Genomic DNA, 18121 nt, shown 5'->3' on the forward strand with positions numbered 1-18121 from the left:
AATGTTCTCTTTCATACGAATTAATCTAAATTAATGCAGTAATAATGTCGAAGGATTTTTCGACAAATTTTTTCATTGCTGTTTATTATTTCATGCAACGCCTAGTTTGGATATATGAAAGATTGAAAAAGAAAGAAATCTTGTGTTTGACTGATCAGTGTAAATTTTGAGAGTGACGCCGATAAGCACCAGGAAGGATAAACAGAATATATTCTGATAACAGTACTTAGAGCTAAGTTCTCATCAAAGAACAGTTACTTTTGCTGATTTTATTTATTGAAAGACTGATATGGATATATGCGAAACATCCCGAGGGAAATTGGAGTGTCGAGTGAAGTTCTTTCATTGCAAGCTCATTAATTTTGCTTTTAAATAAAAATATAACTGTCCTACAATACATTGCATTGTAATGCTTAATGTACTGTTTAAATAAAACATACTTGGTCAATTTTTATTATTAGGCAAAACAGTGAAAAAAAACTTTCCCGTTTGACTGATGAGTGAATATTTTGAGACTCAAACAAAGCGCCGATGACTTTGTAGAACAATCAAAGACGCTTTTCAATACTCATTAGCAGTACTTGTTTAGTGAGTTAAGCTCACACTAAGTCCACGCGACATTACCCGTAAGCGTTATTTACTCTGACTTTAACACATGGTCATTTGTGAATATCTCTCTAACGTCTTATATATAGTATACAAGCCTGTTATTCGTCAGCATTGCTTAAACATTTACATAATATAAAGTAGAAATCAATGATCGTTTTGTCTACGTTGTTCAAAGGGACTTCATTTGAATTATCGAACTTTGAAACAAAACTTACAATATGCAAATTTCCAAATAAACATTCAATCACAAGGACAAATTGTATATAAAAGCTGTCTTTGGAGGGTGGATGGTGGGGAATATTTCTAATACATTGACAAGTAAAATAATTGTGCTTGTTTAAATACAAGTAGAATTGCACCATACTGCACTCTGCTGCAATACAATGCGATGCATTGTGATGCCTGCCAAATTGTGCAATGAAAATTAACTTAGTCAATTTTTTTTTCTAATTGAATTTAAAAACTGATTCAATACACACAATTTTTTTTTCATTTTATGCTTTGAAAAAAAAGGTTTCAAAAAACAGATTAGAGAGCATTTCTTGTATTCTCATATTCTTAAATATTTGTTTTCTTTTATATGAATCAAAATTTACAATCAGTAATTCATTTGAAGGACTTTTGTAAAGTTACGTTTTGTTGTGTTTTTTTTTATCGAACGACTAGTTTGGGTATGCGCAAAAGATACAAAAGAAAGAACACTCCTTTTTGACTGATGAGTGAATTTTTTTTTGTTTGCAAGAGAATTTACAATGTTTACCATAATAAGAATTTAACTGCATTTTATTGCACTGCACTACAATGCAATGTCAATCAATAAAATGAAGTCCATTTTTGTTTTACATTATGGTATTGAAAATAAAGTGTAAATTAACATATTTTCTGATATATTTTTATTTTTTAAAAAGTTTTGAAAAACAGACTGGACGGAATATTTTCATTCACATTTTCTTATATGAATGTTCTCTTTCATACGAATTAATCTAAATTAATGCAGTAATAATGTCGAAGGATTTTTCGACAAATTTTTTCATTGCTGTTTATTATTTCATGCAACGCCTAGTTTGGATATATGAAAGATTGAAAAAGAAAGAAATCTTGTGTTTGACTGATCAGTGTAAATTTTGAGAGTGACGCCGATAAGCACCAGGAAGGATAAACAGAATATATTCTGATAACAGTACTTAGAGCTAAGTTCTCATCAAAGAACAGTTACTTTTGCTGATTTTATTTATTGAAAGACTGATATGGATATATGCGAAACATCCCGAGGGAAATTGGAGTGTCGAGTGAAGTTCTTTCATTGCAAGCTCATTAATTTTGCTTTTAAATAAAAATATAACTGTCCTACAATACATTGCATTGTAATGCTTAATGTACTGTTTAAATAAAACATACTTGGTCAATTTTTATTATTAGGCAAAACAGTGAAAAAAAACTTTCCCGTTTGACTGATGAGTGAATATTTTGAGACTCAAACAAAGCGCCGATGACTTTGTAGAACAATCAAAGACGCTTTTCAATACTCATTAGCAGTACTTGTTTAGTGAGTTAAGCTCACACTAAGTCCACGCGACATTACCCGTAAGCGTTATTTACTCTGACTTTAACACATGGTCATTTGTGAATATCTCTCTAACGTCTTATATATAGTATACAAGCCTGTTATTCGTCAGCATTGCTTAAACATTTACATAATATAAAGTAGAAATCAATGATCGTTTTGTCTACGTTGTTCAAAGGGACTTCATTTGAATTATCGAACTTTGAAACAAAACTTACAATATGCAAATTTCCAAATAAACATTCAATCACAAGGACAAATTGTATATAAAAGTTGTCTTTGGAGGGTGGATGGTGGGGAATATTTCTAATACATTAATGTGTTATTTAATGTGAAATAATTGTTCTTGTTTAAATACAAGTAGAATTGCACCATACTGCACTCTGCTGCAATACAGTGCGATACATTGTGATGCCTGCCAAATTGTGCAATGAAAATTAACTTAGTCAATTTTTTTTTCTAATTGAATTTAAAAAACTGATTGAATACACACACTTTTTTTCATTATATGCTTTGAAAAAAAAAGGTTTCAAAAACAGATTAGAGAGCATTTCTTGTATTCTCATATTCTTAAATATTTGTTTTCTTTGATATGAATCAAAATTAACAATCAGTAATTAAGTCGAAGGACTTTAAAATGGGGAGTCCGAACCCCCCCCCCCCCCGAACTGCGCATGCTCTTCTTTTTCCCCCAAGCAGGGGACACATATTCTCTGAATTAGCTTGTAAAGTTTTCGCATAACCTCCACATTTTATGACCCATTGATGAAGATTATTTATAGATGCCATTATATTTTCAATAATTCTTAATTATCTTCCCTTGAAAGAGAATGTATTCTCCCGTTGCATATTCGTCCCAAGATCCTTTGAAAACATTAGATGTTTCCAAGAAGAATACAACTCTTTCTATAGAGCTGCATGTTCTAGGCATTTGTCGAGGACGTTGTGGGTGTCACTATAATTGCTTACTTGCTCGATATTATTAAGGAGGTTCGATCCTGTGCTTTTGAGCAGATTTTGGTCTGGACCTTTATTTTTAAAATTCTGCATCATTTTTAAGTTCTAACATTAAATCTGGATTCTACAATGCAAATTAAACTATATCCAATGAAAAAACCGCGATTAAATTCCATCCAAATAAGATTAAGCCACGAACTATATTTTGTGGCGGAAGGTTTTTAAGAAGAAAATGATCAATTTTTCCCTTTTGAAATATATACAGTACTGTTAAGTTTAAATTCCTATTTTTTCATGCTGGTTGCACACAGAGCTGTTTTTGCAGTGAAATGTTTTATACTGGTTCTGAAATATCTATTAAATTATTTCTTATGAATTCTTTCATTATATTGTGACAAATATAGTAAATATTTTCTGAAAGTCCAGGAAAAAACTGAGCCAATTTTAACATAAAATTAACACTTTTTTAGTAATATCTAAAAATTTACTTCATAGACCCCCACTTTTGTTTTTCTTTTCTGAATATATAGGTTAACTTTGATCAATCTGCTTAAATTCAACAAAAGTTTAAGACTTTAAAATAATTTTCTTGCTTGTTAAATTTTAATGCCAGAAAAATCACATTTTGTGAGTGCAGAAAGGTCAAATAATTGATTATGCGAAGCAATTTGAAACTTTTTCTTAGTCAAAATTTTAATGTGTCTTTTTTAAAATAGACTAATAGTTTATTTCGTCCCATGATTTATTTGGATAAAAACATTGGAGGGAAAACTTCGAAGATGTGATTTTTGATAAAGACACAAATTTCAGTGCAAAAAGGTCATATTAAATGTACTGTAGCGCCAAAAGAAGCATATTGATCCCCATTTTTTGTTTTGATTTTTAATTAAGCTTTATGTGTAGTAACTAAAAATATACTTCACAAAAAAGTTTAAGACTTTAAATATCAGGATCCAACCTCGTTAAGATAGAAAAAAAATACCCCATACATGTTTGTTGTCAATGAGTGATTTTCCTGTTCCAGTGCCCTGTTTTGCTTCAAAGGCAAAGGTAAAATCCACCTGTAACTGTCCATTCTTAAGACAAAGACCTTTTGTTATTTGCATCTGGAAACGCAATGGCTATTCAACAAATTGCTCTGCATCCCTATCTTACCTGTGACTGTCCATTCCGTAAACAATGAACTTGTCATTGATATATTTGTATGTGTACTACCTGTCATATCTGATACCAGTTTTGTAATTTTTTATTTAATTCCAGAACAAAGTAAATCATGTTTTAAGTAGGAGAAAGGCCTCAAACTGTCCATTCTGTGACAGAAAGAACTAATCGAGGGCCGTAGACCCTTGATTAGTTCTTTCTCTCACAGAATGGACAGTTTGAGGCCTTTCTCCTTTACATAAGTAACTGTAACTACATAATCGGTAATACAAGGAATGATAGATAATTAGGAAGTTAAGATAGCTGCATGTATTAAATAACGTTAACATCTTCATCCATCTACCACCAAGCCTAGAGTTGGGATGAAATAAAAATCCAGCAAGTATTAAGTTTTTCACATTTCATTTAAAAGACTAATTTCGGTCCCACTAAAATGCGATAGGTGAACAACAAACAAGTTTGATTCTCCAGCCAATAAAATTAACGGTACCCGAATTGTTATAAGAATTCTTCTTAGATACTTTCTAGATATAAGTTAACATTTAATAGATTACTAATCATACACGTTGCCCGCGTTTTTCAGTGGTTAGAGCGTCTATCTTACGTTACGGGTTCTAATTCACTGCGGGACGAGGGCGGCCCTTTGGATGAGACCGTATAAATCGAGGTCCTATGTCGCAGTAGGTGCTGGCACGAAAAAGATCCCTCACTGCTCAATATCCCTTAGTGCCGAGTACAGATCTAAATTTGTAGCCTTCCACCGGCAAGTGGTGACGTCTCCATATGAGTGAAAAATTATCGAGAGGGACTTTAAACAACAAACAAATTAATCATACACCAATAAAAACGTATTTCTTATACCCTTTCTTCCATTTTTCTTCCTCTGTATTACTAGACAACCATATCTTGTTATAAAAATCTAGTACTTTTTTCTTCTTATTACTTGTACTTTAATGTGATACCAAATATGCACTTTCATTTACCGATTACAAATAAAGTGGCTATCTTCGACTCTTTAATTAACATAACATGTACATGTATATAACCAATATTTAAAAGCAAATAGGGTGCACTAAATGTAGGAATCATGGCTGTAAATCTACAGTTGTTTCTGCGTTTTGCAATAAAAGAATTTCTGTTCCGTTTTAGTAGCTTTGGGGGGGGGGGGCTTGTTCTGGAATGTTATTTTTATGTCTGATAGGCAAAATACTCAATTTCACACAAGGTTATCAATGCATAACATATCATGCATTTTCGCTTAAAATGGCCCAACCAGTGAGAGAGTCAACATTGTTTATTCATGTTCAAGTTGTTACCTGACGACTGTAATGACCCGGCAATAGCCTAGCAAAATACATGCTACATTCTAAACTCCTTTCAGCCTTTGCATGATATTGTTGATAGGGATAGCTGTAGGTATGGTTTCAATATGCAGAATGGAAAGTCCAACCTAAAATAATGTATAAAATATTTTTTATAGTCAGAAGAATTAAAAGAAAAAGTCTTCCGGGAGAGAAAATTTCAACATAAAAAGCAAACTTTTTAGAATTTATACTATTTTCATTAAGCCTCTTTCCGGTTCTTATTTTTATTTGGCTCTTTTTATATCCAACCAGAAAATAAGTGGATTATGAGTACAAACATATTCTTTTAGTTTAAAAATATACTCTTTTTTATAATCTTGTTTAATACCGCGCCAAGTACAGCTTTAAAAGGCTATTAAAGTACCCACTCTATTGATTTACATATCAATTATTTTGTCACGATCTGCTTCAACAGATCTGCAAAGTGAAACTAGGTTTTTCTGTTTCGAATTTAATCAAACACATTCTAGAAAGGACTGACCAGAAAAAATAAACTGAAGAGGTTTGTATACCTTTTTTGTATGCATTATGGAATATATAAAAATGTTTCAATCGTCAGCTATCTGAAATATGCATTTGGTGAATTGTATTGATCTGAACAAGTAACGCCATAATAAATTTAAACCCTTTCCAAGTCTAACAGGCAAAGAAGTCGAATATTTTATAACGTACAGTACAGTTCTAACCCAGGAGCCAGGGCCGGGCACTGGAAAGGAGACGCCCTTTCCGAAATTTAATGTTACTTGTAAAAGATAAATAGATTTATTGATTTGTATATGTGACGTCCCCACCCTGTCCACCACGGATATGGTAAGGTATAGGTTGGAACTTGAAGTTCACTTCCATGAAATAGGAATTTATTCTCTTGACAGGGAGGATGTTTCAGTTTCTCGCAAGATATTTTTTGTTATATATTACCTATCCAGCTCAGTATACTGTCAAACTACCCCCTCCATCTAAGTATACTGCCAAACTACCCCCTCCATCTAAACAGTCTAACCCCCCCCCCCCCCCCCCCGATATGAAAAAGAAACTTCCTGAAGTGAACCTGGGGTCTCACAGAAGTATAGAGAGATTTAGTGTGAGGTTTCCTATATGATAAAGAGTCCATCACAGTAACATCATCTTTTGACACCTCATTGAGACAATGTCACTTGTCCAGTGACAAACGGATTTTTGGAATTTTGACTGGTGAAAATTTGCTTCTCTAGCATAATAATTACCTGAAGGAAGGGCCAATCACGATTAAATATAAAATATGGGATGGGGTTGTTAACTGGACAAGCTACGTTTCTACAGCAAGTAAATATATCAGCAAGGTCAATGTCACAACATGAAATTATGCACATGCAGTTATTAATAAAAATGAATGTTTTATGCACCATCTGTTCCCTTTATATATTAAAAGAAGCATTGCTGCCCCCCGCCCCCCCCCCATCACCACCAAAAGAGAGATAAAGAGAATAGAGATCTTTAGAATAGGGGGTTATAATATGACAATCATTGATGGGAAATGTGACTTGTTGTTCTTGTTGATCGTATAACTTAATTATAATAGATCAGACAAAGTGTCTTTAAAATAATAAAAATATTTAAATTAAGTAAACTGGACAAAGAAGTTACGAATAATATCTTCATTATTTTAAAAAAAGTATATATATTTTCATCCGTATGGTACATATGCGTAAACAATGTAAACAAACGACAACGATCTTTTCTTTACAAGTTATAGAATATTTATTATTAACTGTTCATTGAAGAATTTTTCAAGCAAAATCTAATTCTACAACTGTGAAGTTGTACTGATCTATAAATGAATTATTTTGTAAATTTTTGTCAAGTTTTTGTCCCCATTGCAGTATTGTAATGTATAGAGTATTAAAGAAGAATCAAACTAAAGCACATAATTGTAATATTTATTCAAAATTAAAGGTTTGTGTTATAAGTGCCTCTATAGACATGTGTATCCCCCCCCCCCCCGATTTTGACTAGCTTATTTTGGGTCTGTTAACTCACACTTATCTCACTTTAAAGTGTTCATCTGAGAAAGAAAACATAAAACCTGGTATTTTATTTTTGATTATGTTTACATACATTTTACTTGTATAAATTATATAAATTCTGAATTATCTTCTGATATTTTAGTGCATTTGTCATCTTCGCAGATTGTTAATGAATACACATAATATCCATTTTCATTTTTTGTCCAGGTATTTCAGTATTTCTACAGAAAAACAAAATGTCTTTTGAAGTAATCTACAGAAGAACCAATGAAAAACAAGATGGCTATACCAGGCGGTCAGTTTCATCAGAAATTATCAACCAGTACAACATAAAAGACAGTCCCAGTTCCTCTAGCTCAATGTCGGCCATTCTTACCTCTGATCACGTGACCAATGAGGAACTGAATATGTACAGACAGTGGGCATTTATTTGCGAATGCATAATTAGACATGTCCACAATGTAGACACCATTGTAACCGGAAGCAGAATTGACTGCTCTGCATCATCAGGAAGTGATGAAGACCAAATGTTACAAGTCAAAGACACAGAAGTAGTCACCTCAGTAGACTGTGACGTCAGCATGGCGGGAAATGTGCTCATTATGAACACAAACAATTGTCCACCAGGATTTACTTTATTGAATCCTTATAAACTTTCTCGGAATGAGATTAGGCATGAAACTAGATCATGTGTAGAAGCCTGCATCCAATCAAACGATGTTCTTTATTTGTCAAGTGAGACTTACATCAAATACGTTATGAATATGATAGCAGGAATGGATAAGTATTCTCCACCTTCCTTCCACGCCGGGGATTCACTGCGTCACGGTCCATGTGTCATGCTGAGTTACTCCAAATATGAAAAGGATTCAGACATTGGTATTGGTTTGAAATGTTCCTCATGGCCCAAGGATTCATTGGAGTGGATATCCAGAAAAAGAAAATCTAACTGGCCTAACCAACTGCTCATCAACAAAATCAAAGGTATGCCCTGTCATGCTTTACCGGTGGGTTGTGTTCAGTCCGAGAAGTGCCATTTAGAATGGCGGTTTGCTTTCATCTTGCCAGAGCGAGAGCTTATCTGGAATTTCAGCGATGTCCAAATTCAGTGCTATGTTATTTTCAAAACACTGAAGAAAGAGATTCTAGATAAAATTATTTCTGATGAAATAAATTCGTTTCATTTGAAAACCATTGTTTTTTGGATGTCTGAAGAAATCCCTGACTGGGATCCATCAAATTTAACAAACTGCGTGAAAGCTTGCTTGTCTTTTTTGATCAAATGTATCCAGCAGAGGCATTTGTCACATTATTTTCTGAGATCTCGAAATCTCTTCATGGGCAAACTAGAGGATGAAATGGTGAGGGACCGTCTCATCTCGGAAATTGAACTAATACGAGAGAATATCATTGACTATTTTATTAACTGTGAATGGTGGTATAAAAGTGGTAGTGAATATCTATTATCACTGCGGTTGTTTGCACAAGAAGCACCAAAGGTGGACTTTCTTGCAGCCTGCAAAGCTATTATGGAAACTGGGAACAGGAAATTGCGACGTAACAAATATACCCATGCCCGATGTCTCAGTATGGAGGTTACAGTAGGAATTATGTTTTTGCAGACGACTGTGGAAAGTTTACTGAAGGTTGCTGAAGAAGTGGATGAACAGCTGAAGACATTGATGGGTGATTTTGCTTTAAAGTTCTTATCCATTCGTGTTGGAATGCTCTTTCTTGTGGACGCTAAGAACACCGTGGATCTAGAAATGCGACGTAAGCTCATCTCTGAGTCAAAGCGGTGCTTGGAGGCAGGATTACAACACGATGTTCTTGCAGCAACCATGTATTTATTAACGTATCACTATCAAGCAAGGAACTATAGTGTTATTCAAAAATTTCTCAAAGACATCTTTGGCAGACGTGCAGCTATTCCATACAAAGGAACGCCTGGATTATTTATTTGCGGGAAACGTTCATTGCTTTCACCGGATATGGATGAAACTGTAACAGTAGAAGACATGGCAAATGAAAACGATGTTGCTTTTGATTTTATTTTCAGTTGCTCTGATATATCTTGTGTGCCCCCTGCTTTACAATACGAATGTGCTCTTTTGGAAGGGAGATCCAATTGGTGCTTTTGTTCAGTTAATCCACTTGTGTATGTCTGTTATGTGCAGTTTCAGGTTGCATTCAACTTAAGAGATACAGAACAATTATCTCTAGCAATTGAACATTTAAAGTCGATGGTGTTATATGTTGAAAATGGGGAAGAGTGTTCGAGTGGAATGCCTGTAGAACTACATCGGCATTACAATATCATGGGATATTGTTACCGTATCATCAATGATGTACAAAATGCCATTAAATGGTTTATGAAGTCTCTGGAAGCCTGTCCAACCAATGGGAATGCAGCGGCCTATCACTTATGTATCGCTCTCTACGATCTATTTTTATCAGTACTCTAAGCTCTGGAATGCTTCACTGACGTTGTGAAATTTCTTGACAGGAAACCTTTCATTTTAGCCAAATCGGGAAATCAGAATATATTGTACCAGTAAAAAGGATGTGCATGCAATACATATAAATAAAAGTCGTCAGTTCAATACCATTTTTAATATTTATTTTTAAGTAAGATATTGTTGAAAGTAATACAGAGTTTATAAACATGAGTTTAGTACAGAAGCCGGTTGGTGCCAGGTAGAAAAAATATTTTATCTGGCGGCCGCCAGATAAGTTTCTGGCGGCCGCCAGATAAATATCTGGCGGCCGCCAGGTAAAAAGATCTGGCAGATCTATTTATCTGGCGGCCGCCAGATAAAATATTTATCTACCTGGCATCTACCGGCTTCCGTAGTTTAGGTATGTATATTGAATAAAAATAAATATAATTTAAGCAATGTATTATGGGAAAATGTTTTTGAAAATGATTCACTCATTGCAACTACATTTACGTGTCATATAATTTCAACTGTACTTGATCTCATCTGAATTATGCGAAGCAGTATTTCTGGTGACCAAAAATTGTTATATAAATATTTAAGAAACCTTTCCAATTAAAGCAGTATTTTTGGTGACCAAAAATTGTTATATTAGTAATATTTAAGAAACTTTTCCAGTTTTATGGTATACCTGAGACTTTGATGTTTGTCTATATATAAGGAAAGAAAGAGCGCGTACAGGGCGAGGACAAACCTCCGCTCAGAGAAAATATATTTCTCAACTTTCAAAGTTCACTGGAAAAGTTGTATTTTTCTAAAATTATTTTATCAGTAATGTCATCTTCAACAGTTTTTTTTTTAAATTTTACTGAACGACTTATTGATAATTGTTTTTAAAGATGATAGTTTTATAAGCATATTTAGTGGAAAATGGGTACATTAGAGCCATAATTTTTGTTTATTTTTATTTTTTTTTTAATATGAATGGGTCAAGTGTCCATTCTACACTAAGGTTTAAATGACGGAAAAGTAAAGGTAATATCTATTTTATGTTTTTTTTTTTTTGTTTTTTTAAAAAAAAAAGGATTCTGAATCCATTCGATATGAAAATAGGCCATTTTTGGGAAAAATATTTGTTTTAACAAATTTTTTTTATTTAAAGCACACTGACACCTCAATGGCAAGAAAACTTAGCACAAGTTCATTCTTATGCCAAACCGTGAGCTTTGGAGTGTTTGAATCATGTGTGAAGCTTTTTTAGCTCATCTGAACAGAAGGCTCAAGTGAGCTTTTCTGATCGAAATTTGTCCGCTGTCTGTCGTTGTTGTTGTCGTAAATTTTTCACAATTTCATCTTCTTCTCCAGAACTGAGAAGGGGATTCAAGTTTTTTTTTTTTTCAAATGAAGGGCCACGCCTCCTTCAAGGGGGTGATAATTATGAATTAGTGAAAAAATTAATGGCATTGTTTAAAAATCTTCTCCTCAAGAACCACTGGATTAGAAAATATGAAACTTATGTGGAATCATCCTCAATTAGGTTAGATTGAATTTTGTTCAAATCATGACCCCCTGGGGTGGGTGGGGCCACAGTGGTTGATCAAAGTTTTACATAGGAAAAGATCTTTAAAAATCTTCTTCTCAAGAACAGCTAAGCCATGATTGGTTATATTTATATGGAAGCATCCTTAATTAGTTTAGAATCAAGTTTATTCAAACCATGACCCCCAGGGGTAGGGTGGAGCCACAATGGGTAATCAAAGTTATACAAAGGAATATAAAGGATATATCAATGAAAATATTCTTCTTAATAATAGCAAGGCCATGATTTGTCATATGAATTCAGAAGTATCTTCAGGTAGTGTAGATTCAAGAGTGTTCAACTCATTTCCCCAGGGGTAGGGCAAGGCCACAATAGAAGATCAAATGTATAGGAATTTTTTTTTGAAAAATCTTCTCAAGCCATGATTAATCAAAGAAATATGGAAGTATCAAGTTTGTTCAGACCCCCCCCCCCCCCACTTTTATATTTAAACTTTTTCAATACTGAAATGATTTCTGCTTTTTCCAAGCCAAAGTGCTCAAGTGAGTGATGTGGCCCATGGGCCTCTTGTTTTTATTTTCACATGCCTTAAAAGCATTAGTGAAAATGAATTATTTATCAATAAGTTATTAAAAAAAAAATAAATAAAGGAAGCAAATGTGTAAAAGATGAAATGACCAAATTTTTTGAAAAATATAACTTTTCATGAACTTGTAGGAATTGAAAAATGTCTTTTCTCAGAGTGAGGGACTTGTCTTAACCTCCATTTGTATAGTCCACTTCAATTCAAATTAATTCTTCCATTCTTTGTTTACATGAAACTGACTTTCTCAGAATTTTATTGAAATGTGGTCACACCTTTTTGAGATACATGTATATTGCAAAGAAGGATTATGACAAAAAAGTACAAATGACTTCCTTTCTACTTCAATTCATTGAAGAAATTCCTCGCATAGGCCTACCTCCAGAACTTTTACTCATTATCTTGCGGCAACTCATCATATTGTGAAGAGATCAAAGTAACAGTTTCAGCCCTTGACTCAATGAATAAAACAAACTTAGAATGTCCTTACGTTTAATGATTTGTGATGTCAGTATACAAAGCATACTGTATTACGCACACATTTAAAACTCAGATAAAAATTACTAAAATTATCACAGCCTTTGTAACAAACATCACAATAATATGTGTTATACATATAATGTACCAATATGTAAGAAAGACATTAAAGTACTAAAATTTTACAATAACAAAAATATATTTAACAATTTTTAAAAAAAAATATGATACACCTAATTTCCAAATGTTCCATCCATATGGATATAATCTTCATGAGTTTCTCATGTGACATTAAGTTATTGAAAGTCTGAAACTGGTTGTGTTATGGAACCAAGATTGGTGATAATGTTTAAAATATGACTTCTGTAAAGTTATTTTCCTCTGTGGCTTTATACAATGACTGGTTTTTTACTTCCTACGTGCTGGTATTCAGTGTTGTACATTTTTGGGGCGGTCATCACAGACTTTGTTCCTGGGGCTGCAACAAAATACTCATGTATATATATATCAATACTGTCTTAACAATACTTATAAATGATTACAATCATGGAACAAAAAAGTGTTCTAAGAATGAACACACTAAAAACCTTTATCATTTAAATGCGTGTCCATTCTACTGTGTAAGTAAATTTCTGTTGCTATATTTGCTCAACTTTAAATTTGTCAGTCAAAGACAGGAACAAAAAGGTTAAAATTTAAACAAAAGCAAACGTTTACCATAACAGAGCATATGAATGAGGAAAACAATTACCAATTACTAAGTATACTGACATATTTAATACATATTGTTCATAAAATTGTAGTGTTTCCAGGTTCACAGGTATGTGAATACTGACTCAATAGCTCCGTGGTTAGACATGCCAGAGGCATTGAGTTTGAGTCCCGGTTGAAACTTCATTTTTCACCACCTGTGACATTTTGGTGCCCAACGCACAAATACCCACTATTCTGAGTATTCTCTTGGAACATGCATGTTTTACAGCATTTCCTTAACTTATAGAAATGCAGGATGAATTTCTAACTAGAGAGGGGGTATGTCGCTGGGTCCACAGGTGTGTGAAAGTCAGTCAGTATACTGGGCCTCCATGGTTAGAGCGCTGGTATGGTAAGCCAGAAGCCCCGAGTTCAAGTCTCCATTGAGAACTGATTTTTCACCACCTGTAACAGTAGCTTGGATATTATTTTGTCTGTACATTAATGACATAAGGAAATATCAACAAACCTGGAAGGACAAAAGGTGTGTCAACAGCGCAGTAGTAGTTCTCCTTGGCCTTGACATCTGAGGGCTGTTGGAAGGAGTCAGCATACAGGGACTTCAGGCCTCCATGAGGGACAGGTAACAGTGCCTTTGGCTGTCTGGGTATGGTGGTCCGAGTTTTAAACCATGTAGGGTCCACCATTGGTAACCGCTCCCTGGGAACATTGTCTTTGGGAACTGGACTATAATTATGAAACAAAATGTCCTTACTTCTACCATGTTAACTGATTAGAGGTTTATCTTACGAAATATTAAATCAATATGCCAGATTAATTTTTTTCTCTGCCATTCATGTTTATATAAATTTTTGTTAAGCCTTTTAACTCAGGAGAGTCAAATCATGTAAATTTTTCTGGCCAAACACTGCTATTTATCTATTACACTGTGATTGTAACTTTTTATGTATTGATCAATTGCAACTAAACTGGCGCATAAATTTCCCCTTCATAAAGGGGAATCTGACTAAGGTGGGGTTGTTAAAAGAAAGGCTACATCTTCTGTCAGGAATAAGTAAGGGTCAATTTTGAGACACATTTTTCAATATTATTAAACAAAATACTATTTCTTGCCATTGTTGTTTCACTGCAATATTATCAAATTCAGATACTGCTGGGCCCTGTTTTACAAAAGAACTTACGACTAAGATCAAAATTTAATTTTGGAAATAACTTTCTTTTTTTTACATTAAGGGGGCCGACTGGGGTTTTCATTGCGCAATACTTCGCGCAGCATAGTAAAATAAAGCGTATTTACAATTTTAAAGCAACTATTTTTACATAATTTATAAAAAAATTAACATTTTTAGGAAATCCCAGGTTAAAAAATCTAATAACGTTTTTAAATAACCGATTTTTTTTTAACGATTTTTCAAATGATGGATAGATAGACGTCGCAATAGTGTGTTTTTGACGTAATGAATAACTGAAGTTCTTTAAGCGGGGTCATTAATTATGCCATAAAATAAAAAGTATAAAATATAGGCTCTTGAAATTTTAATATAGGAAATTGAGAATCTCACAATCATTTTGATTATTTTTTTATGTAAATCTGTGGTATCTGTCATGTTTTGTTGTACTCCATAAAAACAGGAAAATATCATGAATTTTGACATTTTGAGATGTCCCCTCTGGAAACCAGACAGTAGAATTTTGTGTTTCTTGCATAAAATGTACAATATAGTATTACCTATCAATTAATATAATTTGAGCAAAAAGTCTATAGTAGCATTTGTATAATTTAATTGCTCTGAAGTGCGAAAAAATGGTATTTTCCTATATAATCCTATAGTAAATGCACCTGTAATTTGAGATGGTCCCTAGAAAATAACCAGACGGTAGATTTTCACCAAACTTGGCATGTGTACTGAAGTCAATGTAAGGTACATATGGTATAAAATTAAAGAGTTTCTCTATAGTAGTTTTCACACAATAAAACCCCAGTCGGCTCCCTTAATTTGAAAATAGTTTCAATCTTTTAAAAAAAAAAATTAAAAAGAAATATTTATGCATGCAATTTTTAACAGAATCATTTATTTTGTAAGATTTTGTAATTAACAAATATTTAAGTTTATAATCTAAGTCGTCATAAGTTCTTTTGTAAAATAGGCCCCAGGTAGACAAGTTACACTTACTTGTGTTTAAGACCATGACCCCAGGCCTTAGGATATTCCTCACATTCCCAGTATGTAGCTACATCCTTCTTTGGATATTTTTTAAGTTCATTAGGTTTAAATGACCTGTGATCTTTCTGTGTGGTAGATAGATAAGGATCTAATAAATTTAGAACTCCTTTGTCCCTGACATAGAATGGCTGGCCCTGAAGTTTTGGATTCTGTGTTGTACCTTGTCCATACTGTGAAAAAAAGTTACAAAAATAGCTATTTTGAAAAAATATCAGAAAAAGATTGAAGGTAATGGCCACAGCATTTTTACAAAAAATGAAACAGAGAGGCTCAAAACCTCACAGTGAAATAAAAGGAAAGTAGTACATACTTTGGATGGTCCTTCAACGTGGTGATCATGTAGATTGTAGGGCTGTGGTAAGTTGAGACCTGCAGCATCTTGGAAATGATAATTTTGTCTGACCCCTGACTTGTTGGAGAATTCCTCTTTTGTCTCAGTTAACTGATTTCCCATTGTGAGTGGTTTTCTCCATCCTCCTTTATCAAGCTGATAAAGAAAAAAAAAAACGTCATTCAGTAATGTGTACATGAATTATATGTATATGAAAATTTTATCTATTTGATCCTCAATTATCAAATCTGAAGCTTGACTTATTTATACATCATACAAGTGTACAGTGGAAAGATCAAAATGATTTTAATCAAACTTAAAACAAGCAAATTGATTGACTGTTAGTTGTTTTCCAAGCAAATTGGTTTCTAATGTAGTTTAATGGCATGATTAGCATCTGACAAAATTTCTCAGGACACAGGATTGCAATTAATTTTCAAATGACAATAAAAGTGCCAGTCATTCTAACATTTAATAAGGGTATGTATGCTCACTTTTTCTGCAAGATCCTTGACATAATTTACTTTCCAATGTCCAGGGGCCTTCTGGTGGATAGGATTGCCATAAGCACCCTTTCCATATTTAGTATCATGGAAATCCCCATATGTTGTTTTGAAGTGCTGATCTCTCGTGATTTCATCCTGCTTTGCCAGAGGAGGAGGGACTGGATCATATATCAAGGTCTACAACATTAGAAGATTATGTTGAAATGTATATTATAATATGATATAATATATGTTGCAATATAATTTTGAATTCAGATATATCTTTCATATTATTATAGAATTATCATATTGATTGACTGTATTTGAAGAATTCCTCAACTTACAGATTCTTGTTCAAATATAATTATGCCTTAGACAAAAGAGTTAAAACTGTATGGTTCACAAGTGTTAAGTATGTTTTACCCATGGATATTATCATTTATGCCTGTTTATCATCTGTCCAAATGTCAAAAATATCCTTTCCATTTATCCTATGTCTTGTATGTAAATTGTAATTAAAGAAATAATTCTTTGATTATAAACATAAACTCATGAATATTCAGCATAAAGTTCTTTGGAGAACGATCATGTGACCTTTCGAAAATATGACAAGGTAAATTGTGAGTTTATTTACTGGGTAGAATTTCATAGTTTAACCACCTGTTTACCTCATGTCATGTTCAATAATTTTGTTTATTCAGTTAGAGAATAAGTAGACTGTTTGACTTCTGCTCTTCTTCTCTTATGTCCCAATTCCATCAAAAAAACCAATTTTCCACAACTCCTAATATGCACTCATGAAATGATCCGAAATCTCATGTTTATGATTGAAGCAAAACTATTTTCTGTGCATGTGCATTATCAGCAATCACTGTATTTATTGTGGAACCACAATAATAATTTTTTTTAACCTTCCAATTTCTTTTTCTCTAGAACAGATGCAAACTAGAGTGTGTAATTTTTGGAAAGAGAAACTTTACACTGTAAATGAATGATGGTGGTAATTCATAATTTTCTGAGATCAAAAAGAAGATCATACAGCTTTAACAAGTACATGTATAATATTCATGGAATAAAATACATGTTTTGTATGTCTCAGTCTTTGATGTTTTATTTTGTTTACACCTTTGCATTATTGTAATGCCTAATTAGGCATGAAAATTTATTTAAAATAATCCATTGTCTTATACATTATTCATTGAATATACAAATTTTAATAACCACTGTAACATATTTTAATACTGTGGCATATTACTGAAATCTACATGTATCATTTGCATGACCATACAGTGTACATACTATACACCCCCTGGAAATAAAGAATAACTTCATAACCCATGCATTTCATAACAAAATTTAATTAAACACATACCTTGAAATCAGAATTAGGGAAATAATAGCCTGGTCGATAATGGTGACCAACCCCTGTGGATGTCTGCTGCCAATCTTGTCGTGGTTCGTTCTTGATCTCTTGGAAACTCATTTTCTGATGATTTGTTGAATGGCAGTATTTGTTCTTAAAAGTTCTACAATGTTACTACAATATTTAAATCACAAATATACCCTACATTGCCAAGATAAAGACAACACTTTCCCTCCTTCTCGTTTTGTGTCACTGTTACCAAGCAAGCGCAAAGACTTGTGGGTAATATTGGTTGTATACTTTTAGA

General features: G+C 33.2%; 2 protein-coding genes across 2 annotated transcripts; one reads left to right on the plus strand and one right to left on the minus strand.

Moving 5' to 3' along the window:
- Positions 1-7866: 7866 nt before the first annotated feature.
- LOC133191436 (uncharacterized) lies at positions 7867-10214 on the plus strand. Its single transcript, XM_061327517.1, has one exon. The coding sequence runs from the start codon at positions 7895-7897 to the stop codon at positions 10121-10123; it is 2229 nt and encodes a 742-aa protein (XP_061183501.1). The 5' UTR covers positions 7867-7894; the 3' UTR covers positions 10124-10214.
- A 2480-nt stretch (positions 10215-12694) lies between these two features.
- LOC133182771 (stabilizer of axonemal microtubules 3-like) lies at positions 12695-18094 on the minus strand. Its single transcript, XM_061317622.1, has 6 exons — positions 17824-18094; positions 16461-16649; positions 15946-16122; positions 15585-15805; positions 13919-14136; positions 12695-13174 (listed from the first exon to the last, which is right to left on the minus strand). Exons 1-6 carry the CDS (start codon positions 17932-17934, stop codon positions 13086-13088), a joined length of 1005 nt encoding a protein of 334 aa, XP_061173606.1. The 5' UTR covers positions 17935-18094; the 3' UTR covers positions 12695-13085.
- Between the last annotated feature and the right edge of the window lie 27 nt (positions 18095-18121).

The sequence above is a fragment of the Saccostrea echinata genome, unplaced genomic scaffold (genome assembly GCF_033153115.1).
Source record: "Saccostrea echinata isolate AGI-Se365-2 ecotype Australia unplaced genomic scaffold, CSIRO_AGI_Sech_v1 ptg000001l, whole genome shotgun sequence".
Taxonomy (NCBI): Eukaryota; Metazoa; Mollusca; class Bivalvia; order Ostreida; family Ostreidae; genus Saccostrea; species Saccostrea echinata.